Raw genomic sequence first — 15,384 nt, forward strand, 5'->3', positions numbered from 1 at the left:
CTGATCTCCTGACTACAAGCCTGCAAGCCTCCCAGTGCCTGTGATCTCCGATCCTGACTTCGCTGGTGCTGCTGGAGTCCAGGACCCCGAGCCCCAACAGCTCACCCAGTCCTGCCTTTGCCAAGATCTTGATCTCCAGAGACTGCTTCAGCTCTGCCGCTAACAATTTGGGTAGTATATTCCCCTTTCTCCCTATTTCTAGCCTTCCACGTGTTTCTCTAAAGACCTAATTTAGCCACCCACACAAGCTCTACACGTGGGATTTTCTACAAAACTTTTTCTCTAGCCCCAAGCCCAACAACCTGACCCCAAGTGGACCTAGTGTTTACCTTTAATGGGGCCGAATGGCCTATTCAGACTTGCTTGTGATTAAAAACTGAACTCAGGGGAAGAAATTTCACCCCATACCTGCTCAGAACCTTGAGCAAAGACTGACTATATATAAAAAAAAAACCCTTTCAAAACTGAATGACTTTTAAGGGACCGTGTCGACTTTTAAAAGAGACTGTATCTTACTGTATTTTGTTAGTTTTGTAAATTAATCTTGCTTATTTCGTTGATTTTCCTGTTGCACTGAATCATTTTACGCTAATGAAGTTTCTGCTTATGATGTTATTATATTTCCTAATTTACTTAAAGCTTACTGTATCAGAAGCAATGTACCACCTATGAACATCTTATAGAGCACATGTCTTTAAAAATTTATTCTGTCTTGGTAATTGTAAAGAACCTTGAAGTTTCCTTACTTTGAATATTACCTTGTAATTTTACAAGAGATCTTTTAACTTTTACTTTAAATCCTTATGAATTGTTGTCTTAAAGGATAAAGCCTTTATATATTTTATTATAAGAAAAATTGTTGCCTTAAATGGGTAGAAGCATTCCTACCCAGGATTCTTTAAAACAGGAAGCCAAGGAGCTCCTGTATATTCTTATCTGAGGATGATTATACCAGAAGGTTTCTTTTTTTTTAAATATCACATTTTGCTATGGAAGCAATAACAGAATTTGTTGAGAAACTCTTAGCCAAGATTTAAAGTTGTAACAAGTAAATGATTTTAAACATCATTGTTTTAAAATGTGCTATTGGAAATAATGGTACTCTATTTGAATGTGCACTGTGAATCTGATTCTATTTGTAAGATCCAATTACACTCACAGAATGAAAATCTCATTTTGGGGTGACATAACCCTTCTAGTTCTAAGCTATATGTATATTTTTGATTTTTTAAAACTTTTTTTAATGAGAGCAATTGATTTTTCCCTTTTCTCATCTTGTACTGGAAGTACATATATAATCATTATTTATCCTTTTTCTGATTCTACAGCAAATACCTGAGCCTATAGGACTGTGATTAAATGCCTCTCTGATTCCAGAAGGGAATATGAAAGCTGTTAATAGTGCTAAAGAAAGCACATGGTCAGAGACTTGACTGACTAAAATCTGCAAAACTGCAGCAGTTCTATGCCAATACTTTAGGGCTTGGAAATTGGGGTTTGAGTCTTGGAGTCCCAGTCTTTTCTAAAACTTTAGAGGACGTGGGTCCCCTCGACATAGATTCCTAGAAAGCACCTAAGATTGGTAATTTATTTGGCTCAGTTCCCTAGAAAAGCTGATAAAAAATCAGATCAGAGAGAGACATTTTCCTTAAGTCCTGGCCCTGAATGGGTAATTGCAAACTGCTGAATTCACTTTAATTAGACCTTCATTCAAAGGTCTAAGTTTATTTTCCCCAGATTTTTGCACATTTTACATTTCATTCACAAGTTAATTTTTTCTCCTTTTTTCTTGAATTTTATTCTTTTTATTTTGCCAATTGACTTCATATAACCCCCAGGACTCAGCCACTCATCCTTAGCTGACCTGAGGTACCCTTTTTTTAGAAAAAAGATGTGTTTAAGATTTACCTCACGGGGATATCTGTTAAGTTTTTTAAAATTTGATAATGTAAAAATATATGTATATTTAACTCTTTTAGGAGTAATTTCACGGGGAATTGTATAAATCTTAGAAGAAAATGTATGTTTTGTAATCTATAATGTAAAGTTTAAATTCTTTTGAGAATAATTTCAGGATAAGGATCTTGCCATCTCCCCAGAATCCAGACGATGAACCTGTTTTGGTGAAGACACCATGAAGATGTCTGAAAAGCCTTCACTGTACCATGAAGACAAAATTTTGAACTTTGGGGTGCAGTTGATTGAACTATGGGGAGTTGAAATTGAATTGTGTATATTGTTTTAATTGTACACTGTTATACCAATAGGGGACTGCCCCCAAATTGGTTTTTGTCAATGCGGCTAATTTTAACCATTTGTTCATCTATTTCTTTTATCCCCAAATTCCTGAAAATTTTAGAAGTTGTCTATTTTTACAGGTCCAGCAAAGAAAAAAGGACTAACCTTTTTTTTTTTTGGCAGACCTCACGGGGAATTGTAAAAGTGAAATTTGGGAAATGTATCAAACTACATTTCCCGTGGTCCAACGGGTTTCCGGTTCCGGTTCTTTGGGCGTGGGGACACCTACGTCTCAGCGCAGGGAAGAGTTTATAATCTCCGGGGTTAGGAGGGAGTGGTCTCTTGGCCAGCAGACTTGGAGGAGACAGGAGACAATTATGGCTAGGTGGCAAGTTTTGAATGCTTACAAGCACGTGGTCTAATAACTTTATCTATCAGTATGGCTTTAATTAAAATACTAATTTATATTATTATAGCAGCCTTTATTATTTTTAATATTTATAATTTGATTACCTAAAGTATCTAGCAAAGAGTCTATCATTCCAGTCAAAGAAGAGATACTTCTCTCAAATGCAGGAGAAGGTTAGTAATGAGGAAAAATCAGATAACAGAGGTCCTCCATTTTAAGAAATTATGTGGGCCATTTCCCTTCTTCCATAGTAAAACTTCCTCAGGAGAACGGAAGCTCATTTCCATATAAAGGCTATGGCTTTGACTTGGGTTTTGACAACTATAGTAAGTAAACACCACAGAGGAGTTGAGTCACTTTCCCACTGAGTCATTCAGGGGAAAACTACAATGGTGGAAAATTCTCCATACGTTATACCATGGATTCCATTTTCTACAACTGGACAACATTATAAAACATCTAAGTTCTAAGATTACCTCCTCATCCCTGCCACCTTGCAGATCACACTTTGTTGCAGCTATGGTTAGGGATAGCTTTGAAATTTTAAAAGTCAGAGAGACAAAAACAAAACAAAAGGATTTAATTTAAAGAAATGTTCCCTAAATAGAAAGAGTTTAATAAAAAAAATTAATGAATCTATGGAATAGCTTCTTTTCCTTTGTGAGGACATGGGCACTAGAATCATGGAATCTCTGAGCTGTAAAAAATTTTAGAGAACATCTAATCCAACTCCTTCATTTTGCATATAAGGAAACAGATCTAGAGAAGTGATTTGCCTGAAGGGAGAAGAAACCAGATTGTGGCAAAGCTGGGACTAAAAACCGGATTTATAGCAAAAGACAACTAGGTGAAGAAATGATGAAGCACTGGGCAAAGTCAAAAGAAGCCCTAAACTCAAATCCAGCCTCAGTCACTTCCTAACTATGTAGTAGAATCTAGGCAAGTTAACTTCTAGCTGCTCACTTCCCTCATATGGGGTGTAGCCTTCAGTAGGAAATTGTAAGGTTGGCCCTTACAATGGAGAATAATGAGAATTCTAAATTATATATTATAATTAATAGCCTCTAGCCACAAGGGTTACCAAAAGGTCAAAATAATATAATATTTGTAAAGCTCTTTGCAAATCTTAAAGCACTATATATAAAGCTAGTTATAGTAGTTCCCAGTTCAGTCTTTTTCCACTACCCTCACTACCAATACTTGATGGCTGGGTAAGAGATTAAAGACTTGAAAGTGTGTTATTCTCATCTTCAAGAACTAATTCCAAATCTCTACTCAATCATACAATGGCTAGCTGCTTGACCAAGTAGCTCTTTGAGTTGTGCAAATGGTCCAAAAGCTTCAGTCAATTATGTTCTTCTATGCTGACCCAAGTCTCCTGATATACATCATTCCTAATGGCTTCCACCTTTAGAATTCTAGAATATTATTATGGTAATCAGAACTGACCAGATTCAAAAATATTTGTGCTTTAAATAACCAGATAACTTATCTGAGAAAGTGCACACCCCAAATTCTTCATTCTGGTATTTGTTGGAAAAGTCAACCCATTCCATGAGGTGTCCTCCAAATAACTAAAAATCAAGTGACAATTTGTTTCCAATTCCAACTGGTCTAGGTCTAAAAACTCCTCAGGATTCTCATTCACTAACTCTAATATATATATATATATATATATACGTATATATATATATATACACAAATACATATATATATATGCACAAATTACTCCTTGTGTGGTTGCTTAAGATTCATCAGTTTGAAAACCAGCAGAAAGGCTTAGGAACTCTTCTTAAATGCACTTGGTATGGCACTAACTAATTGGTATTTCCCCGAGTCAGGGTACTTTTCAAAATGAATAAATATAACCCTGATGTGTAGCAACAGCCTAGCCCTAGATGGATTTTCCTACTTCTCCGACTATTCTTGACCAACCCCACGAAATAGTTTCGGTTTTTTTCCTAAATGAGATTCAAAAGGAGGTTAGATTGGTGTGTGTCCATGATTTTATATGTATGTATGTTTCTACTTTCATACCTATAACTTTATGGTTAGAGTCCAGAAGGAAAAGAAAGTAATGTTCTATCTGCTTTCACAGCAATCTCACCACCTGAGAGTGGGAAATACTAAAACACAGTGCTGGAAGCAGCAAGATGGCTCAGTGGACTGAGAACCAGGCCTAGAGACAGGAGGTCTTGGGTTCAAATCTGCCCTCGGATACTTCCTAACTGTGTGACTCTGCACAAGTCACTTAACCCCCATTGCCTAGCCCTTACCACTGCTCTTCCGCCTTGGAACCAACTTAGTATACTAAAATGGAAGATAAGGGCTTCCTACCCCCCAAAAAACCAACAAAACAAAAAACAGTGCTGATGAAGGCAAAATTTTATCATTGTATTCACCATAGCTTTACTGGGAGAGTATTCCATAGTCAGAGGCTTTACCTCCAAACATAAGTCCAGTTAAAAATATATAATGGCCATCACTCCTAAAAAAATAACTCATGTTTGCAGATGAATATTGTTGTCTTGGAATATGCAGTTTATTTGGTACTTTGTAATGTTTTAAGGGTTTTGTTTTTTTTAATATACATGTAATCACAAAATTAGGAGAGATCTTTGGAAAGAGTTGGGTGAAATGATTTCATACAAAGAAACTAATACTGTTAGAGGAGAAGTGCCATAACTGAGGGCACAAAGTAGCACAGCCAAGAAATGAACTCATTCCAAATCCAATTCTCTTTTCACTATTAGTTCTAATTTTTTTTCTAAAAGATAAGAGGTTGCCTTACATTTCCTTCCCACCTTCAATGGAATGGACATGTTCTGTCTTAGTATAAGACGTATTGAGAATAGTCAAAAGGAAAAGCAGCCCTGATAAGCCAATCCCAACCCTGGATGAACAGGAGTTGTCTGACTAGACCAGGAGTCCCAGTGGTTGAGTGGTATAGTCTTAAAATTGAAGTGGTGTATGATAAATCCAAATATGCCAGTTTTGGGGACAAGAACCCACTACTTGACAAAAACTACTGGGAAAATTGGAAAACAGTATGGGAAAGATTAGGTTTACATCAACATCTCATACCCTACACCAAGATAAATTCAGAATGGGTAAATGACTTAAATGTAAAGAAGGAAATTATAAGTAAATTAGGTGAACATAGAATAATATGCATGTCAGATCTATGGGAAAGGAAAGAATTTTAAGACCAAGTAAGAGATAGAGAATATTACAAAATGTGAAATGAATAATTTTGATTACATTAAATTAAAAAGGTTTTGTACAAACAAAACCAATGCAACCAAAATTAGAAGGGAAGCAACAAATTAGGAAAAAATCTTTATAAAAAAACCTCTAACAAAGGTCTAATTCCTCAAATGTATAAAGAGCTAAGTTAATTATACAAAAAAATCAAGCCATTCTCCAATGGGGCAAGGGACATGAATAGGCAGTTTTCAGATAAAGAAATCAAAACTATTAATAAGCACATGAAAAAATGTTCTAAATCTCTTATAATGAGAGAAGTGCAAATCAAAACAACTCTGAGGTGCCACTTCACACCTAGCAAATTGGCCAACATGGCAGCAAAGGAAAGTAATAAATGTTGGAGAGGATGTGGCAAAATTGGGACACTAATGCACAGCTGGTGGAGTAGTGAATTGATCCAACCATTCTGGAAGGCAATTTGGAATTATACCCAAAGAATCCCTGCCCTCTGATTCAGCCATACCACTGCTGGGTTTGTACCCCAAAGAGTTGTTATAGGATAAATTATTAAGATATTTAAGATTAGTTGGGAGGCTTAGCAAGCAGGGCTGGAGAATTCTAAATGGAATGGGGAAACAGGAAGTTGTGCTTCTCTCTCTGAGATGGACTCCATGGTGGCTGGGGACAAGTTGTAACTGATCCTCTGGGAGACCTCGGAGGAAGTAGAGTTTATATCCTGATATCCTGATATCCAGAAGGAAGAAAGTCATCTGCCTGTGGAAGGTTAGGTTGAGACTATAAAACCTAACCTGGGTTGCTGGTCAGCTCAGTTTGGTTTAGCTGCCTGACTTACCCAACTGAAGGAGTACTGGCTGAAGACTTGGCAAAGCTGTATCATCACTGGATTTTGACAGGACTCAGCAGTGAGGATCCCACTTTCATTCCTGATCTCCATTGTGCCCTGCCCTGCTATAGTTTCTAGCTTAGTGTAGATAAGTTCATTCCCTGACCCTGAGGCTTCCCTATAGACTGGTATAATAGAATCCCTTTCCTGTCTTTAAAACTAGAGTTCATTGAATTAAACCCTGTTTATAAAACCTATCCAGACTGACATCAAACTTGCATGACTCTCTGAAGAAGCGGAGAAGACAGGTCTGAAGATCAACAAGAAGAAGACCGAGGTGATCACAGTCAACAGCAGACAGGACCTGCCAATCCAACTACAGGGAGAAAACATCAAGGAGACGGACCACTTTATCTATTTGGGTAGCATAGTCAGTAAGGACAGCGGAGCAGATGAGGACATCAGAAACCGAATCAACAAAGCCAGACAGGCATTTAACACCTTAAAGTCTGTCTGGATCTCCAAAGCACTGTCCCTCATCACTAAGCTCCGAATCTTCAATACCAACGTAAAGGCCTTCCTCCTATATGGATCAGAAAGCTGGAGAGTGACGAAAGTCAACACCAACAAACTCCAAGTCTTTGTTAACAGATGTCTACGCTACATCTTGAACATCAGATGGCCTGAAAAGATCTCCAATGCTAGTCTCTGGGAAAGAACAATCCAGTATCCCATTAGTCAGGACATAAAGAAACATAAGTGGAGATGGATAGGACATACGCTACTAAAACCGGAAGACAACGTAGCCAGACAAGCATTGTGCTGGAACCCTTCGGGGAGGAGGAAAGTCGGAAGACCAAAACAGACCTGGCGAAGATCTGCCAAAAATGAAACAAAAACAGTCGGAATGACATGGGCCCAGCTGGGGGAAGTTGCCCAGAACAGAATCCGCTGGCGTGAGATGGTTGCGGCCCTATGCTCCTAAGGAGTCAACAGGAATAATAATAAAATAAAATTATAAAACCTATTGTCAAGTCTCCTCACTTGTTAGCTTCACAGACTCCCTGGCTAGGTGGATCAGTGTGACAGTTAAGACCCAACAGTCACTCCTGTCAACTACCATTCCCCAAAATGCCTTAGGTCCCAACCTTTTGTCCATTCCTGTCTCCTACTCACCCTTCTGAACCCAGATAAAAATATAAGTTAACCCCAGTTTTTACCTTAAGAGATAATAGGGGAAAATGTGTACAAAAATATTTATAGCTGCGCTCTTTGTGGTGGCAAAAAATTGGAAAATGAAGGGATGCCCTTCAATTGGGGAATGGCTGAACAAATTGTTGGTGATAGAATACTATTGTGCTAAAAGGAATAATGAATTGGAGCGATTCCATGTGAACTAGAAAGACCTCAACGAATTGATGCGTAGTAAAAGGAGCAGAACTAGGAGAATGTTGTACACAGAGACTGATACACTGTGGCACAATCAAACATAATGGACTTCTCTACTAACAGCAATGCAATAATCCAGGACAATTCTGAGGAACTTATGAGAAAGATGCTATCCACATCAAGAGAAAGAACTATGGGAATAGAAAAGCAGAAGAAAAACATTTGCTTGATCACATGGTTTGATGGGGATATGATTGGAAATGTTGACTTTAAATGATCACCTTAGTGCAAACATTAATAATATGGAAATAGGTTTTGGACAATGATACATGTAAAATCCAGTGGAATTGTTCATCAGCTCTGGGAGCAGGGAGGGAAGGGAAAGAACATGAATTATGTAACCATGAAAAAATATTTTAAATTAATTAATTAAATGAAAAATGAAAAAGAAAAAAAAGAAAATTGAAGTGGTGCTTTCCTTTTCAGCCTCCTTTTTAAAAAGCCATATGATTCAAAGTTCTCTAGGTTTTCAGTGTCATGCTGTGCTATGCTTTCCGCCTGCCTACGGATGAAGTATTAGAACTAAATGCCAAGTGAATTTCCTAACAGTATATGTAGGTGGGTTGAACATGAGGATGGGTTGGCAAGGAAATTTATGCAATCTCATTCTTAAAGGTCTTTGTGTAGAGGAGGAACAGTGAAATAATGGAAAGAGGGCTCTATTTCTAATCAAGTCAGACAAGAGTTTGAATCCTACCTCCTATACTAACTAGCCGTTTGACCATGAAAAAGTCATTTGTCTCAGCCTCAATTTCTTCAACTGAGAAAAGGATAATAATATCCACAGTATTTATCTCACAAGCTTGTGGAAAAGATCCAATTAACTGATTTGAAGAACAAAGTATAAAGCATTATATAAATGTCAGGTATTATTTTTCTTCTAGTTTATGAGTACCCCTATTTAAATGTAGGGTGACTGTCTAGATGACTTTTCCAGATTCCTGCCTGCTCTGAAACTTGGCCTATGAGTTGATTCTATTATCCTAGATACAAACCTGGGTACAGTGCCAATTCAAACCCCATATTTGCTTCAATAAGCATTACTGAATCTTTTTAACTGCTCTGAAGCTAATGCTAATGCTAGCTTGTTACACAGAAATTCACCCTATCATCCTCTTGACAGAGATTAATGAATTTTAGACCACATTTAGCTAGAGAGCCTTAGCTGAATGAAAACATACACACAGAGAAACACATACACAAAAGCTTTTTGTTTATCTTTTGATATAAAGTTCAAGGAATCCAAGATCTTTGTCAGATTAAAACATGTATAACACTATATAGCCCAAAAAAATCAAAACCGGGCTTACATTTCTTTACACTAGCAGGATGATGTGAAATCCTGCATTTTTAGATACTCTCCTGTAGTTAATTTATTAAGTGACCTCAGAGTTGGAATGAAAGTGAGACAAAGAATCACAACTCAACTAGACTGGGATCTTTTTAAAAATCTTCAGTGTTGGGCAGCCTGATACTCAACCATTCTTCTCAGTACATATATGTGGCTGTATGGATCAAATCCAAAACTTTTTAGTTGTGCTACAATGAATGTATCAAATGTTTGGGCTCCAGAAGATTTATTATAAAGAAAGTGCCATTATAATATAAAGGAGAGAAGGCTTGTATGGGTGCATGTATCTTGGCATCGACTCTGATACATGTTGGTAATATTGATGCTGCCTCCTCCTCCTCCTCCTGGTCATTGACTTTGCTCCTCAGCAGTATGCTCTAAAAACACACCAAGTTTTTCATTATTTTGGACTATGTGCTTCCTGGCTCCCTGGGCATTTCATGCAACAAGAAGGGGACATTGTGAGAAAATGTCGTTAACAATTTTTTTCGTACTACAATTGTGATATCAAAAATACATGAAGTCACTCTTGGCACTGGAAATATGCTTCTTTTCTTCTCTTTTACACCGAAGTTTTCCCAATCCCTATTTATGCTAGAGGTAAGTAATCTATATACAGGTCATGATGTAAGGTTCTATCAATATATATTATTGTTGTTTCTCAGTTATTTCTCTCTCTTTGTGACCCAATGGACTATAGCTATCTATGGGGTTTTCTTAGCAAGGATATTAAAGTGGTTTGCCATTTCCTTCTCCAATGGATTAAGGCAAACTTAACTTGACTTGCCCAGGGTCACACAGCTAGTAAGTGTCTGAGGCCAGATCTAAAACTCTGTTCTTTTTGACTCCAGGCCCAGCATTCTGTCCAAAGAGTTACCCAGCTAGCTCCCTATCCCATAGTCTTATGGTAATGTTTCTGTTTCTTCTAGAGCTGGTTCTAACAAAAAACTAGATATTGTGGGTGTGGTTCTGAAAACATGACCAGAAAGGAAAAAATTACTAAAAATACAAATGCCATGGGTCTAGAGAGGGATAGAATTAAGGCATAATATCAGATACAAAGAAGTAAATTCAAATGCCTAAAATAATGAAAACCATACAAGATTTGGAGTCAGAATAAAATAGAATGGAAAAGCATTTATTAAAGGCTGGCTTTGAGGCAAATACTGGGCTAAATAGAAAACCAAGACAGTCCCTGCCCTCAAGGAGTGCAAGTTTGGGGAAAGAAGACACTCCCTTTTCTGTTATTCAGTGGCCTAGGGGAAGTTACCTAACTTTCCTGGGCCTCAGTTTTGGATACTATAGGTGTAGAGGATCAGGGCTCTAATCCAAGGCTAGTAGCCTCAGTTCCTTAATCTGTAAACGAGGTGGCTATACTAGACTCTAGCTTGAAATCTATGGTCCTATGATCTTTAAGGGATGAAGTAATAACAACAGCTAACATTTATCCAGTACTTTGTACCAAGTACTTTACAAAGATTAACTCATTTGATTCTTACCACAATCTGAGAGGTAGTGTTATTATCAAACCTATTTTACAGATAAGGAAAGGAGATAAATGGGGGTGAAGTGACTTGCCCAGGGCTAATAAGTATCTGAGGCTGAATTTGAACTAGGGTCTTCCTGGTTCCAAGCTGGGTTCTATACCTACTGTGCCACCTAGCTGCCTTTGATAGACTCATCCAGAGTTCTAAATTCTCTAAATTCTGAAATAAAACTGTTAACAACAGGAATTCATAGCTAAGGGGTTCTTTTTCCCTTTTCCCAGAGGAAAAAGAAACAACTGCAATATATCTGCCATACAGCAAAATACATTGGTAAATTATCAGCTGAGCTCTGACTACAGACATTGCTGCCCATCCCATGGTTCTGTTGTTTCCCCTTCTCCTTCTCCTCTGCTGTTTTTGTTTTTTTGTTTGTTTTTTTTTACTACTTCATTAGAAATACTTATTATTGCAATTAAAACTGTTTTGTGCAATTTGGGGAAAAGGATGAGTACATAAATATTCCCCCTCCACCTCCTTCCCATCCCCTTCCTTGGAGTAAAGGGCCAAAGAGAAGTAAAGGAGACTTCCTCAAGCAAAGGCATAACAAGAAAATAAACCCTTCACTATAATGTCACTGTTTTTAAAACAAACATTCTAGAAGTTTAATATCCAGATAAGAATTATTCCAGTCAGAGGCCTTTTCATCCTCTGAGAGTGTATAGGACTTCTGTGAACAGCCAAAAAGTCTTTGGAAGCTGGTTCTAGTTAATTAGGAAGATATCCTTTGGGTAAAAAATTTGGTTTAACTATAAAGGAATGATACTAATTTTCTTGTGAGGTTCATAAACTGATTCAAAAGCATTTTAAAAAAAGGAACTCCAAAAATGTTTTGCAACATTTACATACTGATACTCCCATGGAGAAAGTTCTGGAATATTTAATTTAAAAACCTGTAAGAAAAAGTCTCATTACTTTATAATAATTTTAATAATAATAATCCTAATTTTATTCCTGAAAAAATTTTAATCACCCCTCCTATCCACTTCCAATTCATCACTAAATCCTGCTAATTCTTCAAGAGTTTCTGGCCTAATCCTCTGCCATTTCCACACCACTATTCTCATCTAGGCCCTCATTACTTTGTGTCAAGTCTCCTTAAAAGGAGACTTCTAGAGTTGGTCTCACTGCCTCTAGTCTGTTCATTCTGTAATTAAATACTCACTGAACTCCTACCATGTGTAAGGCATTGATGAGGTGCTGAGGGGAATATAAAGTCATATGAAGTACATATACAGTCCTTGCAGTCCAAAAGTTTACAATTTAGTTGAGAAGATAGGCTACATACACAAATATGGTATACTAGACCTCAGTTTAAAGATACACCAGTATCTCTATACAACACAGCTTCCAGTTATTATTGTCCATAATACTAAATAGCTAACACTATAGGCTTACAAAGCAGTAAATTTAGGTTCATTATCTCATTTGATCCCATTACCTGACCTTCCCCTAACACCAACAGGTGCTCAATCAATGCTTGCAAACTCTCAGACACTTCAGCTTTTGAATGAGTTTTTTCTAAGTGGTCCTTCTACAGCCACAAATTAGGAGTTGATCTGATCTATCTCTATTCCAAATAACATACAATTTTAACACCATATTTCCTGAAAATAATACATTAACTCCTCTTAGCTTGTTTATGTTCTTTCACACTGTTGGAAAATGTAGTCCTGAAGTAATGCTATGAAACAATGAAGTATGTTGATTTAAAGTCGTGGATCCTTAAAGTTCTCATGATCACCTAAGAATGAACTCATTTCTGTATCCTTAAATTATAATAAATATTGGATACATAAAATATACATGGAACACAAAGCTAAGCATTTTAAAAGAATGTTGGATCTCTTATTTCATTGATACACTAAGAGTTTGTGGCTAAATAAAGCCTATACCTCAGGAACTCTGGCTTAGAACACATATGGTACCACTTAAGTCTTCCCAGTTATAATGCTGTGGTATAGAATGACTTAAATTCAGACATCATCACTAAACTGCCTTGCACATAGTAGGCATTTAATATTTCCTGGCCTGAATTGACAGAGGAGGACCCTCAGTAGCTAAAATAACAGTCATGCCCCTAACTAAACCACTATCAGGGGTTGTGGGGCAGTCTGGAAACAGGCTGTTATCTCCCATCAGATAAGCAACCAAAGCCCACTCAGCTCCATGGCTGATCAAAGGGCCTAACCTCCTAAGGCTCTCTCAGCACTTATAAGGCTGTTCATAAAGACACTCTTCTTTGGAGGAGTGTATTAATTTTTATTCAAAGTAATTCTTCTCAGACAGCAACAGCCCAAGCTACCCAATCTGGCACAAGAGAGACGCCAAAGTGGGAAACCGGTTATGGAATCCTGGTGCCATCAGTCACTAGTGTCTGTATGTCACCCAGTCAACAGCTACCACCCCCCTCCTTTCCCTTCCTAAGTGGGCTCAGCCTCCCACAGCAATCACTTTGGGAATTAGTCACAGCATCTGGAATAACCAAATCCTGAGCTGCAAGGGTAGGCTGGCCTGCAGGACTGTTCCGTCATCCAAAAGGGTTGCTAGAACCCCAAGGGACCCTCTCCTTCCTGATCTCAGGACTCTAGCTGGTCATCCCCACAGGCCTTTCCAGGCAGCTAGCTCCATCTTGCTTCCTGTCGGCAGAGGGAGGAGAAGGAGGAACAGTGGGAGGGACCCGAGTCTGGGAAAGGCCAGTGAAGGGGAGGAAGCAGTCTGACAGCAGGTAAAAGGGAACCTGGACAAGGTTTAAAAAGGGGGTTGGGAAAGATCCTCGGAATAGGGAGAGACTGACTTGATATTCAAACCCTGGCTCAACCCTGGGATCCACATAAGCCCAAAGTGGGAAGAGAGGTGAAACTGACTCAGGGATGTTGGGGGGAGGGGAGAGGAAAGGAAAGGGGGAAGGAGAAGAGGGAAAGGAAAAGGGGGATGAGAGGAGGAGAGGGAGGAATAGAATGGAGAGGAAGAAAGGAAGAGTAGAGGAGAGAATGGAGAAGGGAATGAGAGAAAAGAAAGGGAAGGAGAAGAGGAAGGGAGAGAAGGAAGAAAAAAGGAAGGAGGAAAGAGAGGAGAAAAGGGGGAAGAGGAGGGAGGAGAGGAGAAAAGGAGGGAGAAGGGAAAGGGAGGGAAAGGAGACGGGAGAAGGGGAAGGAGAGAAAGGGAAGGAAGAGAGGAAGGAAAAGGACCCAAGGGTTGGAAGAAAGAAAAGCAGAAAACCAAGAATGGGCCCGCCCAGAAGGTGTTCGGCATAAAGGGGAAAGTGAGGCAAGGTGGACTAAGGCTCCCGAAGGGTGGGTGACCTCGCCGAGGTGGTGTAGAGTGCTAGAACCGGGCTTCCAAGTAAGTTTGATGGCAGAATGGAAGTGGGGGTCGGTGCTGGGGGCTCGACTAGCAGGGAAGGTCGGAACACTAAGGGTTAAGCAAGGGCGCTGTGGGGCGGAGGCGGGAGGTGGCAGCGCCGCGTAGGGCAGGGCAGGGCAGGGGCAGAGGAGGGGCAGTGCCCCGCAGGGTGGCGGGGCCGGGGTCTCGGGTGCTCCAGGACATGGCAGGGCAGTGGATCCCCGCTCCCACCCTCGCCCGCGGCCGGCGCTTACCCGGACGAGGTTGCTGACTGCAGCCTGCACGGCGGCCACGGGAGCGGTGAGGTCCGGGATGGCTTTGCCGTCCACCTCGCCCTCCTCGTGCATGATCACCAGGTGCGAGATCTGCTGCGCCACCGGCTCCAGAATGCTTTCGATCGTGCGTGTGTGGAACACCGGCATGGTGGCGGCGGCGGGCGGGGCGGCGAGCCGCGGGCTAGGGGCAACGGAGACCGGCAGGCGGGCGGCGGTGAGGAGATACTAAGAGAGGAGAGACAGCTAACCGCGGCGGCAAGGGAGGCTGCGACTGCCGAGTCTGGGCTTCCCTCGGCGTAACCGACTTCGAGGCCGCCCCGCCCCTCGCGTTGCCGCGCCCAATCGCAGCTCCGCGCAGGCCGGGACGGTTGTTCTCATAGGACATCCTCCAAGCAACTCCGCCCTCCCTCCCGCCTAGGCCTCGGCCCCTCTCCTCAGCCCCTCTCCCTCAGCTCCGCCCCGCCTCCATTCCCGGGGGCGGGGCCGAGGATTGGGGCTGCGCCGCAGGGATTGAGGCCGGATTCCCGAGCTCTGGCAAGGGGGCGCGCCTTATAAGGGCATAGAGGGAGCGGAACGCCCAAGGAGACTGTTAGCCCCGCCCCCGTCGAGGCCCCACCCCCTTGCTCTCTCCCTAAAAGGAGTGTATCTGAGCCAGGGACGCTTCAACCCCGGGAAGTCGGGTTTCCCATACTCTGAGCTACGACCTCTCCCACCGAACAGAA

The 15,384-nt window shown here is 40.4% G+C and overlaps 1 protein-coding gene across 2 annotated transcripts in view; it reads right to left on the reverse strand.

Annotated features, from left to right (window-relative positions):
- The window catches only part of VCL (vinculin), a 111,721-nt gene extending 96,811 nt beyond the window's left edge, over positions 1-14,910 (reverse strand). For both annotated transcript variants that reach the window (XM_044659056.1, XM_044659055.1), the window contains exon 1: positions 14,642-14,910. In XM_044659056.1, coding sequence (XP_044514991.1) covers positions 14,642-14,809 — 168 coding nt within the window. In that variant the 5' untranslated portion in view covers positions 14,810-14,910. The remainder of the gene's footprint in view (positions 1-14,641) is intronic.
- Positions 14,911-15,384: the final 474 nt, after the last annotated feature.

The sequence above is a fragment of the Gracilinanus agilis genome, chromosome 2, assembly GCF_016433145.1.
Source record: "Gracilinanus agilis isolate LMUSP501 chromosome 2, AgileGrace, whole genome shotgun sequence".
Classification (NCBI taxonomy): Eukaryota; Metazoa; Chordata; class Mammalia; order Didelphimorphia; family Didelphidae; genus Gracilinanus; species Gracilinanus agilis.